At 40.7% G+C, this 19196-nt stretch overlaps 3 protein-coding genes across 4 annotated transcripts; 1 reads left to right on the forward strand and 2 right to left on the reverse strand.

Annotated features, from left to right (window-relative positions):
• Nucleotides 1-901: 901 nt before the first annotated feature.
• LOC136447270 (uncharacterized) lies at nucleotides 902-2356 on the reverse strand. The gene is made up of 2 exons (XM_066446003.1): nucleotides 1429-2356; nucleotides 902-1139 (listed from the first exon to the last, which is right to left on the reverse strand). The coding sequence occupies exons 1-2, from the start codon at nucleotides 1623-1625 to the stop codon at nucleotides 1004-1006; spliced, it is 333 nt and encodes a 110-aa protein (XP_066302100.1). The 5' UTR covers nucleotides 1626-2356; the 3' UTR covers nucleotides 902-1003.
• Nucleotides 2357-2936: 580 nt separating this feature from the next.
• LOC136447268 (selenoprotein S-like) lies at nucleotides 2937-6809 on the reverse strand. The gene is made up of 6 exons (XM_066446001.1): nucleotides 6571-6809; nucleotides 5895-6032; nucleotides 5272-5378; nucleotides 4933-5022; nucleotides 4649-4709; nucleotides 2937-4374 (listed from the first exon to the last, which is right to left on the reverse strand). Exons 1-6 carry the CDS (start codon nucleotides 6686-6688, stop codon nucleotides 4292-4294), a joined length of 597 nt encoding a protein of 198 aa, XP_066302098.1. The 5' UTR covers nucleotides 6689-6809; the 3' UTR covers nucleotides 2937-4291.
• Nucleotides 6810-7016: 207 nt separating this feature from the next.
• Nucleotides 7017-18097, forward strand: LOC136447267 (cytochrome P450 3A8-like). Of its 2 annotated transcripts, none has more exons than XM_066445999.1 (14): nucleotides 7017-7035; nucleotides 8252-8345; nucleotides 8544-8602; nucleotides 9082-9181; nucleotides 9367-9489; nucleotides 10260-10348; nucleotides 10664-10812; nucleotides 11312-11439; nucleotides 11731-11833; nucleotides 12306-12466; nucleotides 13037-13128; nucleotides 13353-13490; nucleotides 16305-16467; nucleotides 16796-18097. In XM_066445999.1, exons 2-14 carry the CDS (start codon nucleotides 8286-8288, stop codon nucleotides 16886-16888), a joined length of 1458 nt encoding a protein of 485 aa, XP_066302096.1. In that variant the 5' UTR covers nucleotides 7017-7035; nucleotides 8252-8285; the 3' UTR covers nucleotides 16889-18097. The 2 variants fall into 2 exon arrangements, with proteins under 2 accessions (XP_066302096.1, XP_066302095.1); XM_066445998.1 differs by lacking the exon at nucleotides 7017-7035 and adding an exon at nucleotides 7048-7201.
• Nucleotides 18098-19196: the final 1099 nt, after the last annotated feature.

The following is a 19196-nucleotide window of genomic DNA, read 5'->3' on the forward strand; positions in this document are numbered from 1 at the left end:
AGTCATCTAGTTTTCTGAGTACGGCATACTTGTCTGTGATGTGTGAATATATATATATTAAGTATGTCACCGAGGCACAACATTGTCGGGATATATTCTTCCATTAGATTAACTGTATATAAATGAGGTACATGTATTGTACATTTATGTCCATGAGGTCAACTGTGTGTGAGTAGAGTAGTATTGGCCATTACAAGGAGTTACATTGTATGTGAGAAAGTCCAATAATGCAAACAAGGGACCAATTATAGTAAATGTCTCCCAAAACATTTTTTCGAGCTCAGTTTTGTCACGTTTTTGTGGAAATGCATTAATAATAGTATAAACAAGCAAGCGAAATTGACATATTCGGTACATGGATGTGTTTCCAGAAAGAAATGGCTGTGGCGACAAGGATACTAGCAAGTTTTCAAACGTAATGCCGAAGTGTCTTTGACACATGTTTCTAACACATTACCGAAGTGTCCGGTACTGAAGAAAATCCCAACGCCTCTCATACTGAATTTGCAATGAAATGCCTAGCCTGGATGCCAGACCCCCAAACTCTAACATATCTATCGTGTGTCCCACATGATAGATATGTTAGAGTTTGGGGGGTCTGGCATCCAGACTATGAAATGCCGAACTGTCTGAAGTAAAGGCGGTCCTCTGAGGGAACGCCTAAGCATCTTACGGAGTCTACAGGCCCACTGGAATGCCGAACTTTCCTTGGTGCTGAAGAACCTTCCAATGAAATATCGACGCGTCCAAGCCTCCACCAGGCCTTTTTACGGGGGTATGGATCGTAAAATTGGGCAAACGGGGGAATAATTTTCCTGGGGAGTCAGTCCGCGGGAAGGTTATCTTTCCTCCCTCCCTCCGAAGCCGGCCAAACCCTATGGTACCCAAATTCCCCTGGCAAATTATTCTCCCTATAGCCAGCGTAGTCAGTCTGGTAGAGACTACGTCCAAGGTACGGGGACACTTTCCAGAGCCATACCACTGTTTGCGAGCCTAACTAGTCTTATGGCAGTTCGCTGAAGTCCATCATGTCGCTGTGCCCGTATAGCAGGGACTCGCCGGTGTGAGACACGGCCGCGCTGTAGCGTTCGTTGTGATCGTCGTGGCCGCTGATGTGACGATGGCCGTAGGGCTCGGTTCTGTGGAGACGAATCATTCTCAGTGTGAGGCATGACGGCATACACGGCTTACTTAATGAGACAAACCTGCCAGCCATTCAGTTCATATATATACGATGCTAATTTAATTTGAGACCAGTCTGCAGGGCCAGGCAACATTGCTTTGTGCCAATATTAGTATGGATACATTTTTTCTACTCGACTAGACTTGTACAAGTCATTGGAACTGAAATTGAAAGTGGGCAAAATGAAAGTGGCTGGTTGTCAAATCGGACTACACATATAAAACGAGCAACCTGTTGTACCTGACCTGAGAAAGAGATTGAAAGACACCAAGAGCATCCCGCCGATGATGACCACTGACAGCACGGTCACCAGGACGACCAGTCGAGTCATCGGTCCGTACATGCTGACGCCCTCTCCGTCGTCCCACAGAATAGTCACGTTCAGATTCGCAGCCACTGTGGTTGTGTCTGCTACAGAACTGCTTCCTAGATACTGCGACATCACTGGTGCAAACTACAGACGACTTCTGACATCAAGGGCATCTTATATTGCCCAGGCAGACAAAGCTCGAGCTCCGCTTCTGCGACTCACACTCGTTCAATGCGTGAGAAGACGCTAATAATAGCTTTTACCGGCTCAAACCAAATCTCTAACTGCCTTGAAAAAGACAGCAGGAAGCCCCTGGCTTTAACTAGATAACGTTAATGCAACGTCATTTGGGTATCCATGGCAACCAAGCCGCTTTGCTGTTATGATCGTTTGTTACACACGAATTTCTCTTGGTGTATTCTCACAATCGGATCTTCTTCTTTTGCGTGTAAGGTAAGACTGTACGTTGTTCTTTGAACAGATCCAACGCCCACGAAAGAGATACAGCCCTCACCAAGACAACCATTGGCTGCTGGAGGTATTCGCAGGCAATGACGCATTCAACGTAAGTCAGCTCGGGTTCAAAATCATTCGAATTTGAAGGCCTTATACGTGATTATATGAGGATTGTATGAGATCTAAGACCATCTAATGATACAGGCGACAAAGACGTATTGATAGTAATATGGTTAGGTCAACCAGAGAGGTCAACACAGTACTCCCCAAGCAGAGGAATGGGTCCGGCTGGGTTTTATGTGTTTTTAGACGTTTTTGTCGGGCTTTCTATTTTCTCCCGTTTTCTTTTTGTCGCCAACCCATACCGTATACGTAAACACAGTACAGCCAGACAAGAAGCCGGAACAATGTCGAACGGTCTGTGTACATGCTGTGACGTAGAAAAGTGCTTTTCAAATCGTCGCTTTCTTAATATCACGGTCGACATGGCTTGCACCAGGGCTTTTAAAAGGCTCGCAGTTCAAGCGTCTGCACACGTTATGGGGGACATTCATTGGTCCCTTGTCCGCACAATTTCGAAATGGATTTTACCAGGAAACTAGCGCTAAGTGTCTCTTATGTGACACTAATGGAGATCTCAATAAATTACAGAAACAGGTTCTAAGGCTCAAGTAAACGTCATTGTCGCCATTGTACAGATGATAGTGACTTGGAATATTTAAAAAATGACTTTCTATAAATATTGTTACAGACGAATAGATGGCATAGCTACGTTGATGAAGGTTAAACATCCTGGTAACAAGGCACGCCAAAAACAGTTACTCAAGCAACTGGGTAAAATTTTGAAAGTCAGACGTTTCAGACAGCACCCGCTATCTTTCTTCAGCGACTAATGGAAACAGCTGGAGAACCGGGTTTAATACCAAAACTATGAATTGAAATGTTAATGATTTTTACGAAATATTGCCACAAAGGAGAGTGCATGAATTTATCTACACACAAATTTTATTTCTCAGAAAGTTGCAGTTGTACACATTTTTCGACAGCATAATTCAATCATAACATATATTCCATTGATATTGAATGACATGTATATATCTATTTATTTCAAAGAAACATTATCAACAGTTCAACACAATAAGGCAGTTCCTCAGTCTGTACTACTGACTTCCCTGTCATTTTTAGCACCAACATCATTAAAACTTCTGAGGGCAGAGCAAAGCGAGGACATTTTCCTTTCTTTGACATCTTCATATCACACTTTTATAAGTTTCTGTATTTCTGGCTTTGCTGATAAATGATGGTTTACCGTCATTAAATTTTTGCAAATAGAATTCAAAACTCAACCTAGAAAAAAAACATCTCTTTTTTTACTAAGATTTTCTAACCAATATATATTCAACTTTATATCTCATACTTGGTACTTTATCTACAGAAAAAGATATGAATTATACGATGTAACACAGCATGTTTTGTATCATTCTCTCAAGGAAGCTGCAAATACAGAGTGCAGTTCCTCTACAATAGGTAATGCAACAATTTTGCTATATATGCACAGCTTCTTTTTACTAACAATTAGTAACAAACCTACATAGTTTATTGCAATTCCCTGACCTGTCTGAAAAGCAAAAGTAACACAAATCTTTTTAGTAAAGACAAAATATTATTTAGTCTATACTTTAGTGGCTTTTTAACAGTATAACATATATTGTAAACTGTTTAGAACTAATGTATTGTCATAATTGGTGTTCAGAGACTGTCATAACTTATAACCGTATCATAAAACATGTCCTGCTTTGAAAGCAGCTGCCCTCAGAAGTTGACTGCCTACATGTACTGTACTCCATCTTTCCAACGTACAGTGACAATACACCCCACATAACCTCAAAGCTGATACAACTCATTAAGTAAACCTTACTACAAAGTTATTGCAGAAAGTAATGCAAAGAGACTGTTATGCTGTAACATCTGCTGTGACCCTGTATGGACCCAGAAATAACTAACTACTTTGTATCTGAGGAACTTCACAGTCTTGGCAGCTTCTTCTGTGACACTAGTGTGGAAAAAGTTACGTATAGGCTCTAATAGTACAAATGTTGTTGGTTTGTGGTAAGATGTTGCTATCTGCTGGAAAGATGGAGCTGAATTTGTGTGCAAACACACAGGCATTTGGTGTCCAGCTAAGACAAAAGTCAAGAGAAAAGTTGAATGGTTCAAAGAAGCTAAAACCTCAAAGAAAGGCAAGGAAGATGAGAGAAATGAAGTGGAAGAAATGGAGAAGAGGAGAAAGTGGGCTGGACATAACCAAAGTGCACTGTGGTCCATGCACACGAACTTTAACCTCATCCGCCCCCACGTGCCCCGCCCCTTGGAGACGGTCGCCAGCGACTTGACCCCCCACCCTCTCCAGTCATGGCGTTGAAACCTGGAAAACAAAGGGTTAAGACTGTACAATTAACAATCAAAAAGTATTTTTATGTTAACCTTGCATCTAACGAAAGAAAATACACTTTTGAAGTATGGATAATGTCTATAATCCAAATGAATTAGCTTAAGTGTATTTTGCAAGATCAACTTATTATGTCCTAAATGTATGATAACATGTTAAAAATAATCTATAGATAGTTAGGTAGACCGCATATTAGCATATAGAAAACAACAACAGAATCAGAGAAGAGAAAATAAAGGACTGTACGTACCATCTCTGAGACGCTTCTTTGGCTGAGGCTTGGGTTTAGACTCTCCACTTGCACTATCGGCCTAGAGAAAACATTGACAATTCCACTGATCAGTTAGCCATGAATACAATGTTTTCCCAGATGCTTTCTATGTATATTCTCGTATCTTACAAATCAAGAACTAACGTTATCTCTGTGTTCAAAATACTTTAAAGGTATAATAACAAAAGGCTAAATTAGACTCTGTACTTATTCCGTCCAATGACTCTACAGAGAGACATTTGAACTATAACAGATGTCCATACCTGGTTGCCTCTGGTCTTAGAGTGGTATCCTTTCCCTTTTTGAAGTTTTTCCCACTCATCTATTTTTTCCTGCCTCTTTGCTTCCTCCCTCTGATTGATAGGAAATAAAAAACAAATCACAAAGCAGATATTAAACACATCAATTACTATGTTACATATCATCCGTCAAAATCAGAATGTCTTGTATTTTGTTTGTTTTTGGTGTAAATGTGGCTACACAAGCAAAGTTTGAAAATTTGTCTGTAAGATATGATATGGCTAGAATGCATACAGCATCGAGACACCACACAATCACACATTTTCAGAAGTGCTATCATTTTGCACTTGACAAACCGTTACCTTTCTCAGTTCCTCTGCATATTGCGCTGCCAGTGCGTCCTGTTTCTCCTGCATCCTCAGACGAGCCTGTTCCATGGCCTCTTGTCTGGACAGAGCCACTTCAGGATCTGTAGGAAAGGAACAACCATTCAAATCCAAACACTTCAAATTCTTCTCCTTCTTTTTGAAAAAAAATCACCCTCCATTGACGTGAGGTATGATGCATTGCTTTCTCAAGGAGCTAGTAGTGAAATGCGGATTCACTACAGCTTGCACTTTCAGACAAGCACACCGGGTCACCCTTACTTTTCTCAATAAGTGTGTTTCCTTCTTTTATGTGCAGAGGTTTAACGCCTGTAGCTCCCACAAACATGGGACTGGCAGCTTTACATCACCATTCTAAATGACGAATGCAATCTCTCTGACTCACAACATGTCCGAGCTAACGCTACACGATATATCTTTTTATATCATATTAGGAATATAGGACCTACAGCTAACTCTAGTCCTGTCATGCCCATAGTATGCTTATCTGAGATCTAGCAGCATTCAGCTTCTATGCGTTCTGTTATTTCTGTGAGGAGGATTAAACCATTGCTGTGCACAGCTTAATGTTACTAAGAGTGATGGGGTGTAGTACTTACTGTATGAGGCCTGGTTGGTGGCGTTCTCCCTCTTCCTCCTGTACTGTTCCAGGTAAGGGTTCAGTTTACTCTTCAGGTACATCAGTACGATGATAACAAACAACACCAGCCATCCGTACTGGGTCAGCAAACCTCTCACTACAGGTGTTCAAACAGGAGGATATTATACTGTTATTTATTCAACTTCAAGTTCAACTTCGGTTTACCACCAGATAACCCAGTCAGGGGCAAAGTAGGGAGGGGAGGAGGTCCCGGGCTAAGGCAGGCAGGCCTCCAGCCGGGCCCGGAAAGTCTCAGGTTAATATCATCTTATTCTTACTTTTACTACATGTAGGACTCTTACATAAAACACTTTGTGTATCATACTCATCAAATGTAAACAAGGCATAGATATATACAAAGTACATGAAACTGACAGCAATAAACCACAGGGATCATTCGATCGAATACAAACATAACTGCTTACATATATGAAATCAGAAAAAATTATGTTTTACGGTAGTATTAAAATGATATCTGTAGCAGTGCCACAAATATATTTTTATGATAGCAAGGATATGCGTATTTTGGGTAGACTGGTAACGTTATATCAATTCTTATGCTTTGTATCTATAATTTTGTGGCGGAAACCCGGATACAAGGCTAAATGATTGTGCAGTTTGGTGGCGCTGTTTACCTATCTTGTAGGTGTCCTGTACGATGGTCGGGTCTTTCTGAGACAGATCTGGGTGCGCTTCGTCCCCCACCCACTGTCCACCTTCACCCCCGATGACTCTGTCTTGTTGTTCCTCCATCCCGTGACGTAAACTCCGAGTTTAAGCAGTAAAACAGACGATTTTCCGACTATTTTCTAAGCTGACGTGTCGAAAAAACATTCAGTCGTCCATTGCTGTGCGCAGGATAGCTGCGCAGTGGAAAATCTCCCATGATCCTATACGCGGCGGCCAACTTGCCAAAATATCAAATATTGTTTTTGAGGGGACAAAACTTTTGTATCAATCTATTTTTTCCACCCCGGATAGGAGAATCGATATTTAGTAATCTAGACATTCAAGCAAGTGGCTTTAAGAATGTCATGACCTCACAGATGTGACATCGGCCCGCTCCCGAATTAGTAGGGTCATAGGTCAACGCCCTTAAGGTCAGTGTCAAGCGTCACTAACAAGACTAAAAACTGGACCTGCCTGGCTATTTCTGTGGGAGTTTCTCTCTCTCAAACTCTGAATATTACTCAACATGGGGCTTGACCTCCTCCCAATTCCTGTCACGTGGGTCCTTCTGGGCTTACTGGCGCTGCTACTGTACATGTGAGTCTTTATCAGAGCAAAGGAACCTGTGTAAACATGAGGTCTTATGACTTATCTGATGCAAGGAGGACCTTATAATTTATACATTGTTGAATAGAACCTCCTTAGTAGATTTATGTTCATGCAAGGGCATTCTGCAACAGTTAGAACAGAAATTTAGGTTAAACTTTGATGTGTGATTTGATGGTTTTGGCAATAAACTATTTAAGTCACACTATCAATAAATTATAGGAAAATTTCAAACTTCCCTTTTCAATTTCACCTCAAGAATTCTTTGGGTGTCAAGGGAGAGTGCTGTGTAACAGTAGGGTTCAAGCACCTCCAACTGACCAGTCTAACTGATCTAGACCTCTGAAACAAGTTTTAACTGTAATTTCCAACACAAAAATTGGCCTTACCCAAATTTTCGACTGTACGACACCAGTCTTTGTCAAGGAGTGAGCAAATCCAAGAGGAATCAAGGAAGCCATTTGATCAGGGCCCTACAACCATCCCTCAACAGAGATAGCGGGCGCAGCAGACTTTCCGCTACTTATGATCCACTGCTCACCGAGTCACGTGTGCTATCTGCATAACGTGACGTCATCCCAACAGTGGATTGATCACTCCTTGACATTTAGACTGGTGTCGTACAGTCGAAACTTTGGGTTTAAGCCCAATTTTTGTGTTGGAAATTACAGTTAAAACTTGTTTCAGAATGATTTCTAACAACACACAGACCTTTTAGCCTAAGTGGTAAAGGCATGTGGCCTGTGGACTTGTGGGCCCGGGTTCGATTCCCAGAAGCCAGGAGACTGTTCTATTCGCCTCTTTGTTTCAGAGATATGATATTATGTATACACGACTGTACCAGCCCAACCACATCATTGTTGTTTCTGAATAAGAGTAAGAATGCTATTTTGATATACTTGTGCAATTAGCTCCTTTCACGGTAATTTCCTGTCATGTTGGATACCTTATCTTGTCACGATAACAATATTGTCTTTATCACTTTATGCACAGAACAAATAAGAATTATTGCATTGAAAATTCCCCATTTGGTTTGAACAGATATGGAGTGCGCCCGTTGTCAACTTTCAAGAAGATGGGGGTGCCAGGACCGAGGCCGTGGCCTGTGATCGGAAATGTGCTGGATGTTCGACATGTACGTTATTGTGCACATATTCGTATGCACTTATAGTCCTGTACTAGTATATGTGTAATATTAGAATTGTGCCAACAAATACTGTGTGGTATTTTGTTAATCTTCCTTTCGATAGGTACTGTATAAGGTCCTATGAACTGATTATCGAGAGACTTTTGCAAATTGCTCAACAGTTTTACTTTCCCCCTCCAACATCAGGGCGTTTATAACCCAGACTTCCAAGTAGAGAGGGAACAAAAGTATGGAAAGGTGTATGGGTGAGTACATGTTTTCAGAATCATATGCACATACAACAAATTCTGTTAAGTCAATACCTGCACAGGTCATTTTCAAACAACATTTTCAAACTCTGATAGCTTTAAAGAAGAGTAGGGGTGACTCGGTGTGCTTGGCCAAAACACTGTGTCATGGCGAGGCCGCCGTGCAGTTGCACGAACAGCCCAAGGTCCCTTCAAGGATGTTGATAACATTTCATTTTTTTCAGCTTTTATCACATGGTTCTTGTGTTTCAAAGTACATGTATCTATCCATAGAAACTGTTGAAAGTGGCTGTAGGGAATGTTCAATGTAGTGAAAGCATCTGAATTTTCCTTCACTTTGAATTTTTTTTGACCTCACAATCTCACATGCATGATATGATAACCATATTGCTTGTGTATTCTTATGACATAGTTAGCCAGGCAACCAGGCTGTGGTCTACTTTATATCTCATTTGACTCTTACATTTTACTGACAGGCTTTACCGTGGGGCAGCCACGCCCTTGCTAGTGATCTCTGACAGAGAGATGCTTCGAGAAGTCTTCGTCAAGCAGTTTCACAATTTCTCTCAAAGAACTGTAAGTAGGAAGAGTTGATTGACAACTGTAGACTGTTGCAACACATACTTGTACTTTAGATATTGTCACCTTTCCCAAGAACTTGAAGAAGGAATATTATGATATGTTTTTTGTACCATTTGCATGTATGGATTCCCATTCATTAAGGATTGAGATTTTTTCAATACGTATACTCTGTTTTTCAGGGAGAAACACAATTCTTAAAGACCAGACCGTTCGATCGCATGCTGACTGTAGTCAATGGTGAAGAATGGAAGAACATGAGGAGCACTCTAAGCCCGGCTTTCAGTGGTGGAAAGCTGAAGCAGGTTATGCCTATGGTCTATAAAAAATCATGTGAAAATACTTAGATTTACTAACGTAAAATCATAACACAGTATAATACAAAAGCAATTGAGAAGCCAGTTGTTGATGTGTAGTACATATAATTTTTTTTTACATCTGGTCATGAATTCAATGAAGTCAAGTGAAGAGATGTATATAAGACATGTATATAAGATGGTTCACAATTGAACATTTATGGAAACCATGTGTTAATCCTTGTGTGAAAGTATGATACAAATTCTTTATTCTGTTCATTGTCAGGGAGAACACATTTCAATTAGCCTGAGTACCAGCCTTTTTAGCTCTCGTCCGCTGACTCCGCACCCCGTGATCGTGATCCGCTACCAGCCGTGGGGAGCAGACGAAAGCTTAAAAGGCTGTTACTCAGGCTACGGGAGTGTCCCTGTGGTGTAGTGGTCTGCGCTTCTGGTACTTGCCACATCTGGTTCAAATTACTTGGATCAGAAGGCCTGGGTTCAAGCCCCGGGTTAGGACACTTCTGGACAAGAGGCGCATTGAGTCATACCAAAGACTTTATAAAAATGGTACATACTTCTGAAACAGTATGGAAGTTAAACACACTCCACTGCCAGTGGACTAGCCCCCTGCTGCAGTGATTGCACCACAGCGTGGCCCAGGGCTACGAAACGGGGATGGGCACCGCACTATACATCAATTATGGTGTGGGAGGATTTTAACGAACTCAGGCTACAATTTAATCAGGCTCCCCATCACTGTCATGTTTGTGTTTCAGATGTCGGGACAGCTGAACCGGTGTGCTGATCAGCTTGTGAGCAATCTCGGTGAACGCACAAGTGAAGGCCAGTCGTTTGATGCTAAAGAGTATGTAGAAACAATGATAGATATGAACAATGTATGATTATGCAACAGTCTGGTGCATATCTATGATGATTGAAAAGATTTATTCAATATGATGTACCAAGATAACTGGTCAGTTTATTCTATTTAAAAGCCTTAGGATTATTTAATTTGATGGTGGTGGCATTAAGGACAAGCAGTTCTGGAGAAAGTAGTTTGCTTGCTGCACCTCGCAACGAGGAGGAACAATTATGATGATGATGGTATTATCATGAGAATCAATAGGACAAAAAGTAACATTTTCATTAACTTTTTTGGTATTTATTTTCTGGTTAAAAGGCTGACTGGTGCCTTCACTATGGATGCCATCGCCAGTGTAGCATTTGGAACAGAGATCGACTCCCAACGCAACCCCAATGATCCATTCGTTGTTCATGCCAAGAAAGGCTTTGACGGACCATTCAAAAATCCCTTGTTCTGGATATTCTGTACGTACATATGTATATCAAGGGTTTACTTTTAATTCTTTTTCGTCTTCTTGCCTAATTTCACTCATATTAGAAATTTCAAATATGAGTAAAGTACAACTTTTAAGTTAGGTTTGAAAGTGTGATGAGTCTTGAGAATGTAACTATTCTTTGCGTATAATCCATATACATTCATATATTGCTTACTTACTTTAAGCCCCTGTCACACTTGTGTGTACATACATTAGTCTGCATGAGTTACATGTTTTTGGTCTAGGTTAAGTTTGTAGCCAAATAAGCAATTTCATAGTTTGGATCACTAGGCTGCACAACAGGGGTCAAAGTAGAAAACAACTTTTTCTTTGCAAGCCTTCCTTAAACCATGAAAATGTTAATGCGCAACTTATGCGCACTTAAATATACGCACAAGTGTGACAGGGCCCTTGGTGATTATGATATTAGAGAATTCTATATTATGCCTGACACCAATGTTGAATAGATGATTTTGACAACATTTCAGTGTTTTTCCCATGGATCATGAAGCCACTTTTGGAAGGGATAGGATATAATTTCTTCCCACGAAGCACAACAAACTTCTTCTACAAGGTTCTGGACCAGCTGATTGAACTACGGCAAACAACAGTGTCTGTGAGTGCTTTTTATTCACAACTTTTCTTATTCCATAGAACAATTACCAATTGGTAACTGGTATGGACATTTGATACATCTTCATTTCACGATTTCATCCTGCCAAATGTTCAGCTGGTACTTTGGTCTTTTTCATAGATATTCTGACCCACTCATTTCTGACACATAAGAAAAAACTGATTTATTATGTTTGTTAGCTTTGATAGCACAAACTATATTAATGTCACCTATCAACACATTTTACGCTCCTTTTTATACTGCACTAATTTTCTACATTTTTTCCTTTCCAAGGAACGGTTGGATTTCATGCAGCTAATGTTGAATGCCCATAAAGAGCCAGAAGAGGAGGAAAGGGGCAACAGTAGAGATGTGAAAGTCCCAGGACAAAAGCAAGGTGATATGAGACAAAGCAATGATTCACTTATATTACTCATTCAGTCATAAGTCATACATGATTCTCACCGTTACATTCAGGTAGCTAATTTGTATCAGTGCCAAGTGTTTAAAAAATCTCCTTCAAGGATACCAAAAAGTTACGCATCCAATGGTCTTGACACAAAAGAGAAACAATTACTGTATAACATCCTATCCTCAGAACTGCAAGCATTTCCTGCAATAAAGATGCAAGCTAGATGACTTATAGCAATGGACTCTTGCCCTGCTGGTCCAATATTTCAGCCAGTGTCATCTATTTGCCATGTATACTATATACGTACTGGACTAACATTTGTTGATTCTGTGCTAAATTAAATTCTTTAGACATTGGTCTATTGATGTCATTTCTGATTATCGATGCTACCGTATTAACTTAAGGTTATGATTGCAATGCTCTTTACTTTTATTTTCTGATGATATGGTTCCTCCAGCCTTGACTAAAGACGATGTGGTCTCCAACGGTATTGTTTTCTTCCTTGCTGGGTATGACACCACTGCCACCACCATGGCATTCACCTTGTACAATCTGGCGGCCAATCAGCAAGCACAGGACAAGGTCATCCAGGAACTTGATGATGTCATGGGGGAAAAGGTATTACAACGAGGCAATAAAGCAGTAACGATAAGCCATTCAAAGTGACTTGTGCTCCATTTACAATCTTACCAACGTGATTTAAGGTAGAGCAGTCATCAACAGCCTGTGGTGCAAGATCTCTTGCTGCCAGGGGCTAATTGGTCCCCCCCCTCCTCAAGTCAAGTCAAATCCTTTATTTTCCTTCGAATGCTTCTTTGGCCACACAGGTCGCTTTTCAACACGGTCAAAGTATAAGGGCCGGTTGGTTGGGTGGCCTGCTAGGAGCATGGTTTAGTCAGGCTAAGTCGTCTGCAATGGAGGTGAAACATATTGCTCTTTCTAGTGGTTAGAAGTGAGTGTAATGTGGCTTTGCTATGGCTTGCTTTTTCATTGAAGCACACTGGGTTGCCCTCATACTCTTTGTGATAAGATTGGATTCACAGAATTTTTATCCTATTTAGGCATGTAAAGCTTTGTATCATTTGTACCATACCATAGGTCTTGTAAGGATGGTAGTTGTTTTACATTATGGTTGTGGTTTCTGATAATACATGTATCCATGTTTTTTCATGTATCCGTGACCTTTAGGACCAGGTAGACCACGAAGCTCTCCAGCGGATGACCTACCTGGAGATGTGCATCATGGAGACCCTCCGGCTGTATCCTCCTGCTGCGCTGATGTGAGTGTTGGCACATCATGTCAGGACTTCCCTGTTTCTTCAAGTTTCTAAATATGTAGGAACTTCTGAACTGCCATAGCCTGTTTTTACACAATCTCTAGCTGGCTGGGGTTCATGAGGAGGTAGTAACTATAGGGCCGGTCTCTAGGAGCACGATTAAGTCAGGCTATGAAATTGACCGGTACTAAAGTATATGCTTGTATTTATTGTTCTTTTTCATGAAGCATGACCCGTATATGCACAAAAGATACAACAATCCAGTGGCTGAAGATTCCGAAGGGAATGACTGTCCTGATCCCAGTTCTCGCCATTCATTATGACCCCGAAAGGTGGCCTGAACCAAAGAAGTTCATTCCTGAAAGGTACCGTGGTTCTTATCTTTTGCGATTGATCAATGATGCTTTTGCTCTTCTTGCAATGTGAAAATACCAAAAATTCTAATGTAATATTACAAACTCAGATTGAAAAAATAAGATGGTCTTCTCTGCTTGTTATATTACACTTGCAATGATTGCAGCAGTTGTATGATATTCACATATGTATAGACATATATATCTAGCAAAGTTACATTGCCCTATGATCTGTATGAAATGTTTTTAAGGGAGCACACCCCAGTTTATTTGGGGTTTCAATTGGAGGCTGCGCACCCTCGAGTCTAGGTACTGTCTCTTCCAGGGAAGTATTCCGAAGTAAATCAACTGTGTATGGGATGAAAGCCTATCCCTTCCGCTATAGGACCAGCTGAGTTCTGTTTCTTCAACCTCTCTAATTTTGGTAAATCAGGAGACAAAAACATAATTTTCACGTCAAAAACGATGGTCACATTTTGGCACTTTTGCGTAGGATAAAACTCGTAGAAAAAATTTTCTAGGTAGAAACGACTGATGTTGTCAGAAAGAGAAAAACCTAGCGTACAGTCGAGCCAATCATAAAGAAAATTCTAGTACTTAGATTTCTTTAATCATCCACGGCGCGAGGCATGTCAGCATGACCCACAGAACGCAACAAAGGTCAATCTCCGGCCAAGGGACATTTCACCATCAACGCGGATGGATATCCGGAAGTAAGGCTCAGATCGAAACGCAATTTTCACCCAAAACACACCAATTCATACGCTTTTCAGCCATGCTAGTATCTAATGTCAGTTCGAAGCACATTATGAGAAATCTAAACTCAAACCCAGCCCCTCGAAACCCTTCTGTCACTTTTTTGTCGCGCACTTCTGTGGACCCCGGTCGCGGAAGAACTGGGGTGTGCACCGTTAATATATGCAAATTATGATTTATGTTGTCTATGACTTAAAAGAGTTATCACCTATCAGCATGCGAAGTTTGAGTTGTTTGCGACTTTTCGTTCTCGAGTTACAGGTGGTTGAAAGTTACCGTGTCGGAAGGCTGATTTTGTCCTTCTGGGCCTCGGTACCATTCAAGGCGCATAATAGCAATTGCGTCACAATGGTAGCTTCCACTTGAAGACGATTTTTTCCATAAATTCATGCTTAATGAACAGGTATTGCAGTAGAAAGGCATGTCAGTGAGACGCTCTTGTGATGGAGGAGGCTTTCCTTCTATTTCTGACTAGAATAAACGCTACAAACCGCCTAGAACGTAGTTGACTTCATGACGTCACAATGACTTTCACTTGCCTGTCTTTTCCATTGAGAACAGTGCCGTTTTAAGTTCCGTACTTCTACGGGAAGCAGTTAGAATTTTAATTTTGGGCGTTAACTGATAGAGAATAGACCTAGCCTCATTACCCAAGTGCTTTCGTTGCCAAGATTTCTTTTATTTTGTAGAAAAACAAACTTTAATGATGTATCTTTGGTTAGGATGGCGGTCTGAGCCGCACTTCTAACAGCTATGAACGTATAAACGGGCATCTGCTGAGAAAAGGCTGTACAAATTGGTGTCGGTCTCGGTGCGATAAACAAGCCTAGGGATGTATCTTCTGATTTGTGCGACTTATTTGCCTGAATGTTGTAAACTAGCGCGACAGCGAACTTGACACTGGATTGGGCAGGAAAGTACGAGAATGACGTCATCAAAGGCTTTTTTCATTGAAAAGCGTCTGCTACTTGATGCAGGAGCGACTATTAAACAAACATATGCAATATCCCAGTGCCCCTGTAATAGAGTAATGCAAAAAACAATGTTTTGGTAAATGTTACGTCATCAATGTTCAGGAAACACACTTTGAAGGCTGTTTGGCCGTGTTCTAAGGGGGGGGGGGCGTGGGAGGGGGGCAAATCAGCACATTATATGACATTATATAACCATATTAAAACTTGCGAAATCCGAATTTTTTTCGATCAGGTTGGGTCCGGGCTACACAGTTTCCCGGGAAAAATGCAATTTGTTGGCTGTTATGGTCAGTATTTTTTGCAGGACGGGTCCGTTTAAGGGAGCACACCCCAGTTTATTTGGGGTTTCAATTGGAGGCTGCGCACCCTCGAGTCTAGGTACTGTCTCTTCCAGGGAAGTATTCCGAAGTAAATCAACTGTGTATGGGATGAAAGCCTATCCCTTCCGCTATAGGACCAGCTGAGTTCTGTTTCTTCAACCTCTCTAATTTTGGTAAATCAGGAGACAAAAACATAATTTTCACGTCAAAAACGATGGTCACATTTTGGCACTTTTGCGTAGGATAAAACTCGTAGAAAAAATTTTCTAGGTAGAAACGACTGATGTTGTCAGAAAGAGAAAAACCTAGCGTACAGTCGAGCCAATTATAAAGAAAATTCTAGTACTTAGATTTCTTTAATCATCCACGGCGCGAGGCATGTCAGCATGACCCACAGAACGCAACAAAGGTCAATCTCCGGCCAAGGGACATTTCACCATCAACGCGGATGGATATCCGGAAGTAAGGCTCAGATCGAAACGCAATTTTCACCCAAAACACACCAATTCATACGCTTTTCAGCCATGCTAGTATCTTAAATGTCAGTTCGAAGCACATTATGAGAAATCTAAACTCAAACCCAGCCCCTCGAAACCCTTCCGTCACTTTTTTGTCGCGCACTTCTGTGGACCCCGGTCGCGGAAGAACTGGGGTGTGCACCGTTAAAGCGAACTACAATGGATCGACTAGTAAACAAATAAAGGAAAGTATATTCTCCAAAGTAAGGTGCTGAAATTGTAAAAATTCAGAAAATATTGACACTATCCTTACTTCAGGTTCACCGCAGAGGAGCGAGAGAAACGTGACCAGTACGACTGGCTGCCGTTCGGCGCGGGGCCACGGAACTGTATCGGGATGCGCCTGGCCATGATGGAGGCTAAGATCGGGCTGGCCAAGGTTTTCATGAAGTACCACATCAGGACTGGGCCTGATACTGATGTAAGTATATATGTTGATCATGATCATGTTGATCATTCATTTTGATATTGAATGGTCCTTGGCTGTTGATATTTTTGTTCATTGGGCCATCATTCTAGTCTGTGCAATGGGTGACGTGGCTGAATTTTGTGTCATGATAGATTTTACATTGTTGATAAAAAATTGATTTTGCTGAATGTGATTGACCAAATTACCTGTGCCATAATCCATGCCAGATTTCGCGCCATAATCTGTGCTGTAATCCATATAATGCATGCTGGATTCCGGATTATTGAAAATCGCACTCAACTCTTCATTTTTGTGTTTTTCTGTGTTTCTATTTGACCAGACGACGCTGAAGCTGAAGAAGTTTGAGCCCTTCCCCCAGGCTGTGAATGGTATCAAGCTCAGGGCAGAGTTGAGAGCTGCAGAGAACAACTAGACTGGGTTGAAATGCACCTACCACATTGCCGATAAGAAACCTTTATCTGTTTGCCTCATTTGTGTGATGATAGATTGATGAATCATCAGCTACAAGGTGGTCCTGCTTGTGTGTAAGCTTGTAAATGATGATATAATGCATCTTCATTTACAATCTATTATAGCCTCTCTTTGTAATTCTGTTACAGAATATCAAGTCTGTACAACATGTATTATATTGGAATGATGTTTGGGTGTGACTTTGTAATCATAGTGAGTTATGTATGAATACTCTTAAGCTTAAGATGTTCAATAACATCAGAAGGGTGTATATTTCGTAGAACTGTCTGTGTTTGTTGAAGTGAATCGAGAAATATTGTACTTTGGTGACTTTTTGGTGTCAGTAATGTCACAAGTACGTTAAGCTTAGTTAAGTGAAGGATGCATACAGGCATGTACCAAAATTATTGTCCAGTGTACATGTAATGTACTGTCAACATACACCAGCCTGATATATGTACCACATAGATTATCTCTAAATATGACACCTTTTCATTAAAGGTCTATTTTGTGTTATCATGATAACATTCCATTATGAAATATAACGTTCGTAACATACCGTATTGAATACCATAATTGTTTATCATCACTGTTATAAACCATTTTCTCTCTCTCTTTCTCTTATGACAATAAAACAGAATCTAACTTCCATTTAGGAGGGCCTGCATGGGGGGTCCTGACAACGCTCTACGCTAAATTTCGGAGGGCCGGCTGCGTAATACGCTAAATTCAGAAAGCTTCCCTAGGCTCTACGCTAAATTCAGAAAAGCCTCCCTACGCTCTACGCTAAATTATGGAGTGGTCGGCAACGCTCTACGTAAAATTAAAACGGCCGATTATGCTCTACGTAAAAGGGGCATGCAGGCTCTCATTTAGAGTCACTCTTGAAGTGACGGAAATGAACAAAACGAACAGACACGGACCATGAACCAGCTTTCCCCCTACTATCTGTTGTATGTTGTATACAATCATGTAAATTGTATATTGTTGAATCATAAATATGTAATCTAGATATATGTTGATAGAGTTATTAGGACTCAAATGACTGTGTATCTCTGTTATATTGTATCTGACCCCTACTACTTCCCTCATGACCTCAATGAAAAGCAGCCTGCATGCCGATTTGAGCTTATCATGAATAAACAAAGGTTCAAACAAACAAACAAACAAAGTTAGGATGTTTAATAGGCCATTAGTTATCATTCTTACATAAGACTCTGTAAGTGTGTTTACTCAGTCATTCATAATCATAAGATCATAGAATATTGCATTCTGTTGACTTTGTGAGTAGATGATATCTACTCGCAAAGTCAACTGAGTCAAACACTTCATAAACCCTCAAATCGTCAATTATTATACACCTTTCTCACGCAGTGGACATGATAGAATGAAAACGAGTTTTAGAATGTTATAACTAGTGTAATGCACAGAAAAGATGCAACAATTTAGAGCCACGTTGACTGATCCCATAGTCCCGCCCTCCTGTCAAAACGTATAAATGCAAAATAAAAACATATAAATGCAGCTATTTGACAGACATGCAGCCACTTCCACATTGGTTGATTCTCTAATTACCATGTAATCATTACTGGAACTGCTAATTGTGGTGGACAGTTAGGATTGTTCTAATAATGTTCGCCACTATGACCTCGTTTTTATTCTATCATGTCCGCTGCTTGAGAAAGGTGTATTGAGGTCAGTCTAACCTGGTCACGCATGCGCCTGCACCTGGCAGTTGTAACCTTACCTCTAGTCACAAGCCACATTAAAAACAGTTGTGTCCATTTTACACCCTGTCATGAGCAACCACCTGGGTCAGCAACCAGTCACTTGAGTGGTTGCTTATCCAGGTTTGACTAAGTAGTAAATGCTACTACCACTGTCAACTGTCATGGATGTTTACCAGCCTACTATTAGGAGCCGAATACAAGTACCATGCAAATTCTAATGCACACCATCAGACAAAAAAAGAGAAAACGTCATGACATAGGGGAATCCCCATCTGATACATTTTAATTGGTAACTTTCATCACACAGGTGTGTTTGTCTGCTAAGGCAGAGCGTAAGGACCACATCACATGACATAGGGGTTTTAGTGGATCTAAAGAATTTTTTGTATCTGTCCTTTAAACCATTAAATGTTAATGCCTTTATTTTAGATTTAAAACATATTTTAAAATATCATTTTCATATATGGAAATGTATGAAAACAAAATGTGTGCTTTTAGCTATGTTATCCATAAAGTTGGTACCCCCTATGATTACAATAC

The sequence above is a fragment of the Branchiostoma lanceolatum genome, chromosome 13 (genome assembly GCF_035083965.1).
Source record: "Branchiostoma lanceolatum isolate klBraLanc5 chromosome 13, klBraLanc5.hap2, whole genome shotgun sequence".
In the NCBI taxonomy this organism is placed as follows: domain Eukaryota; kingdom Metazoa; phylum Chordata; class Leptocardii; order Amphioxiformes; family Branchiostomatidae; genus Branchiostoma; species Branchiostoma lanceolatum.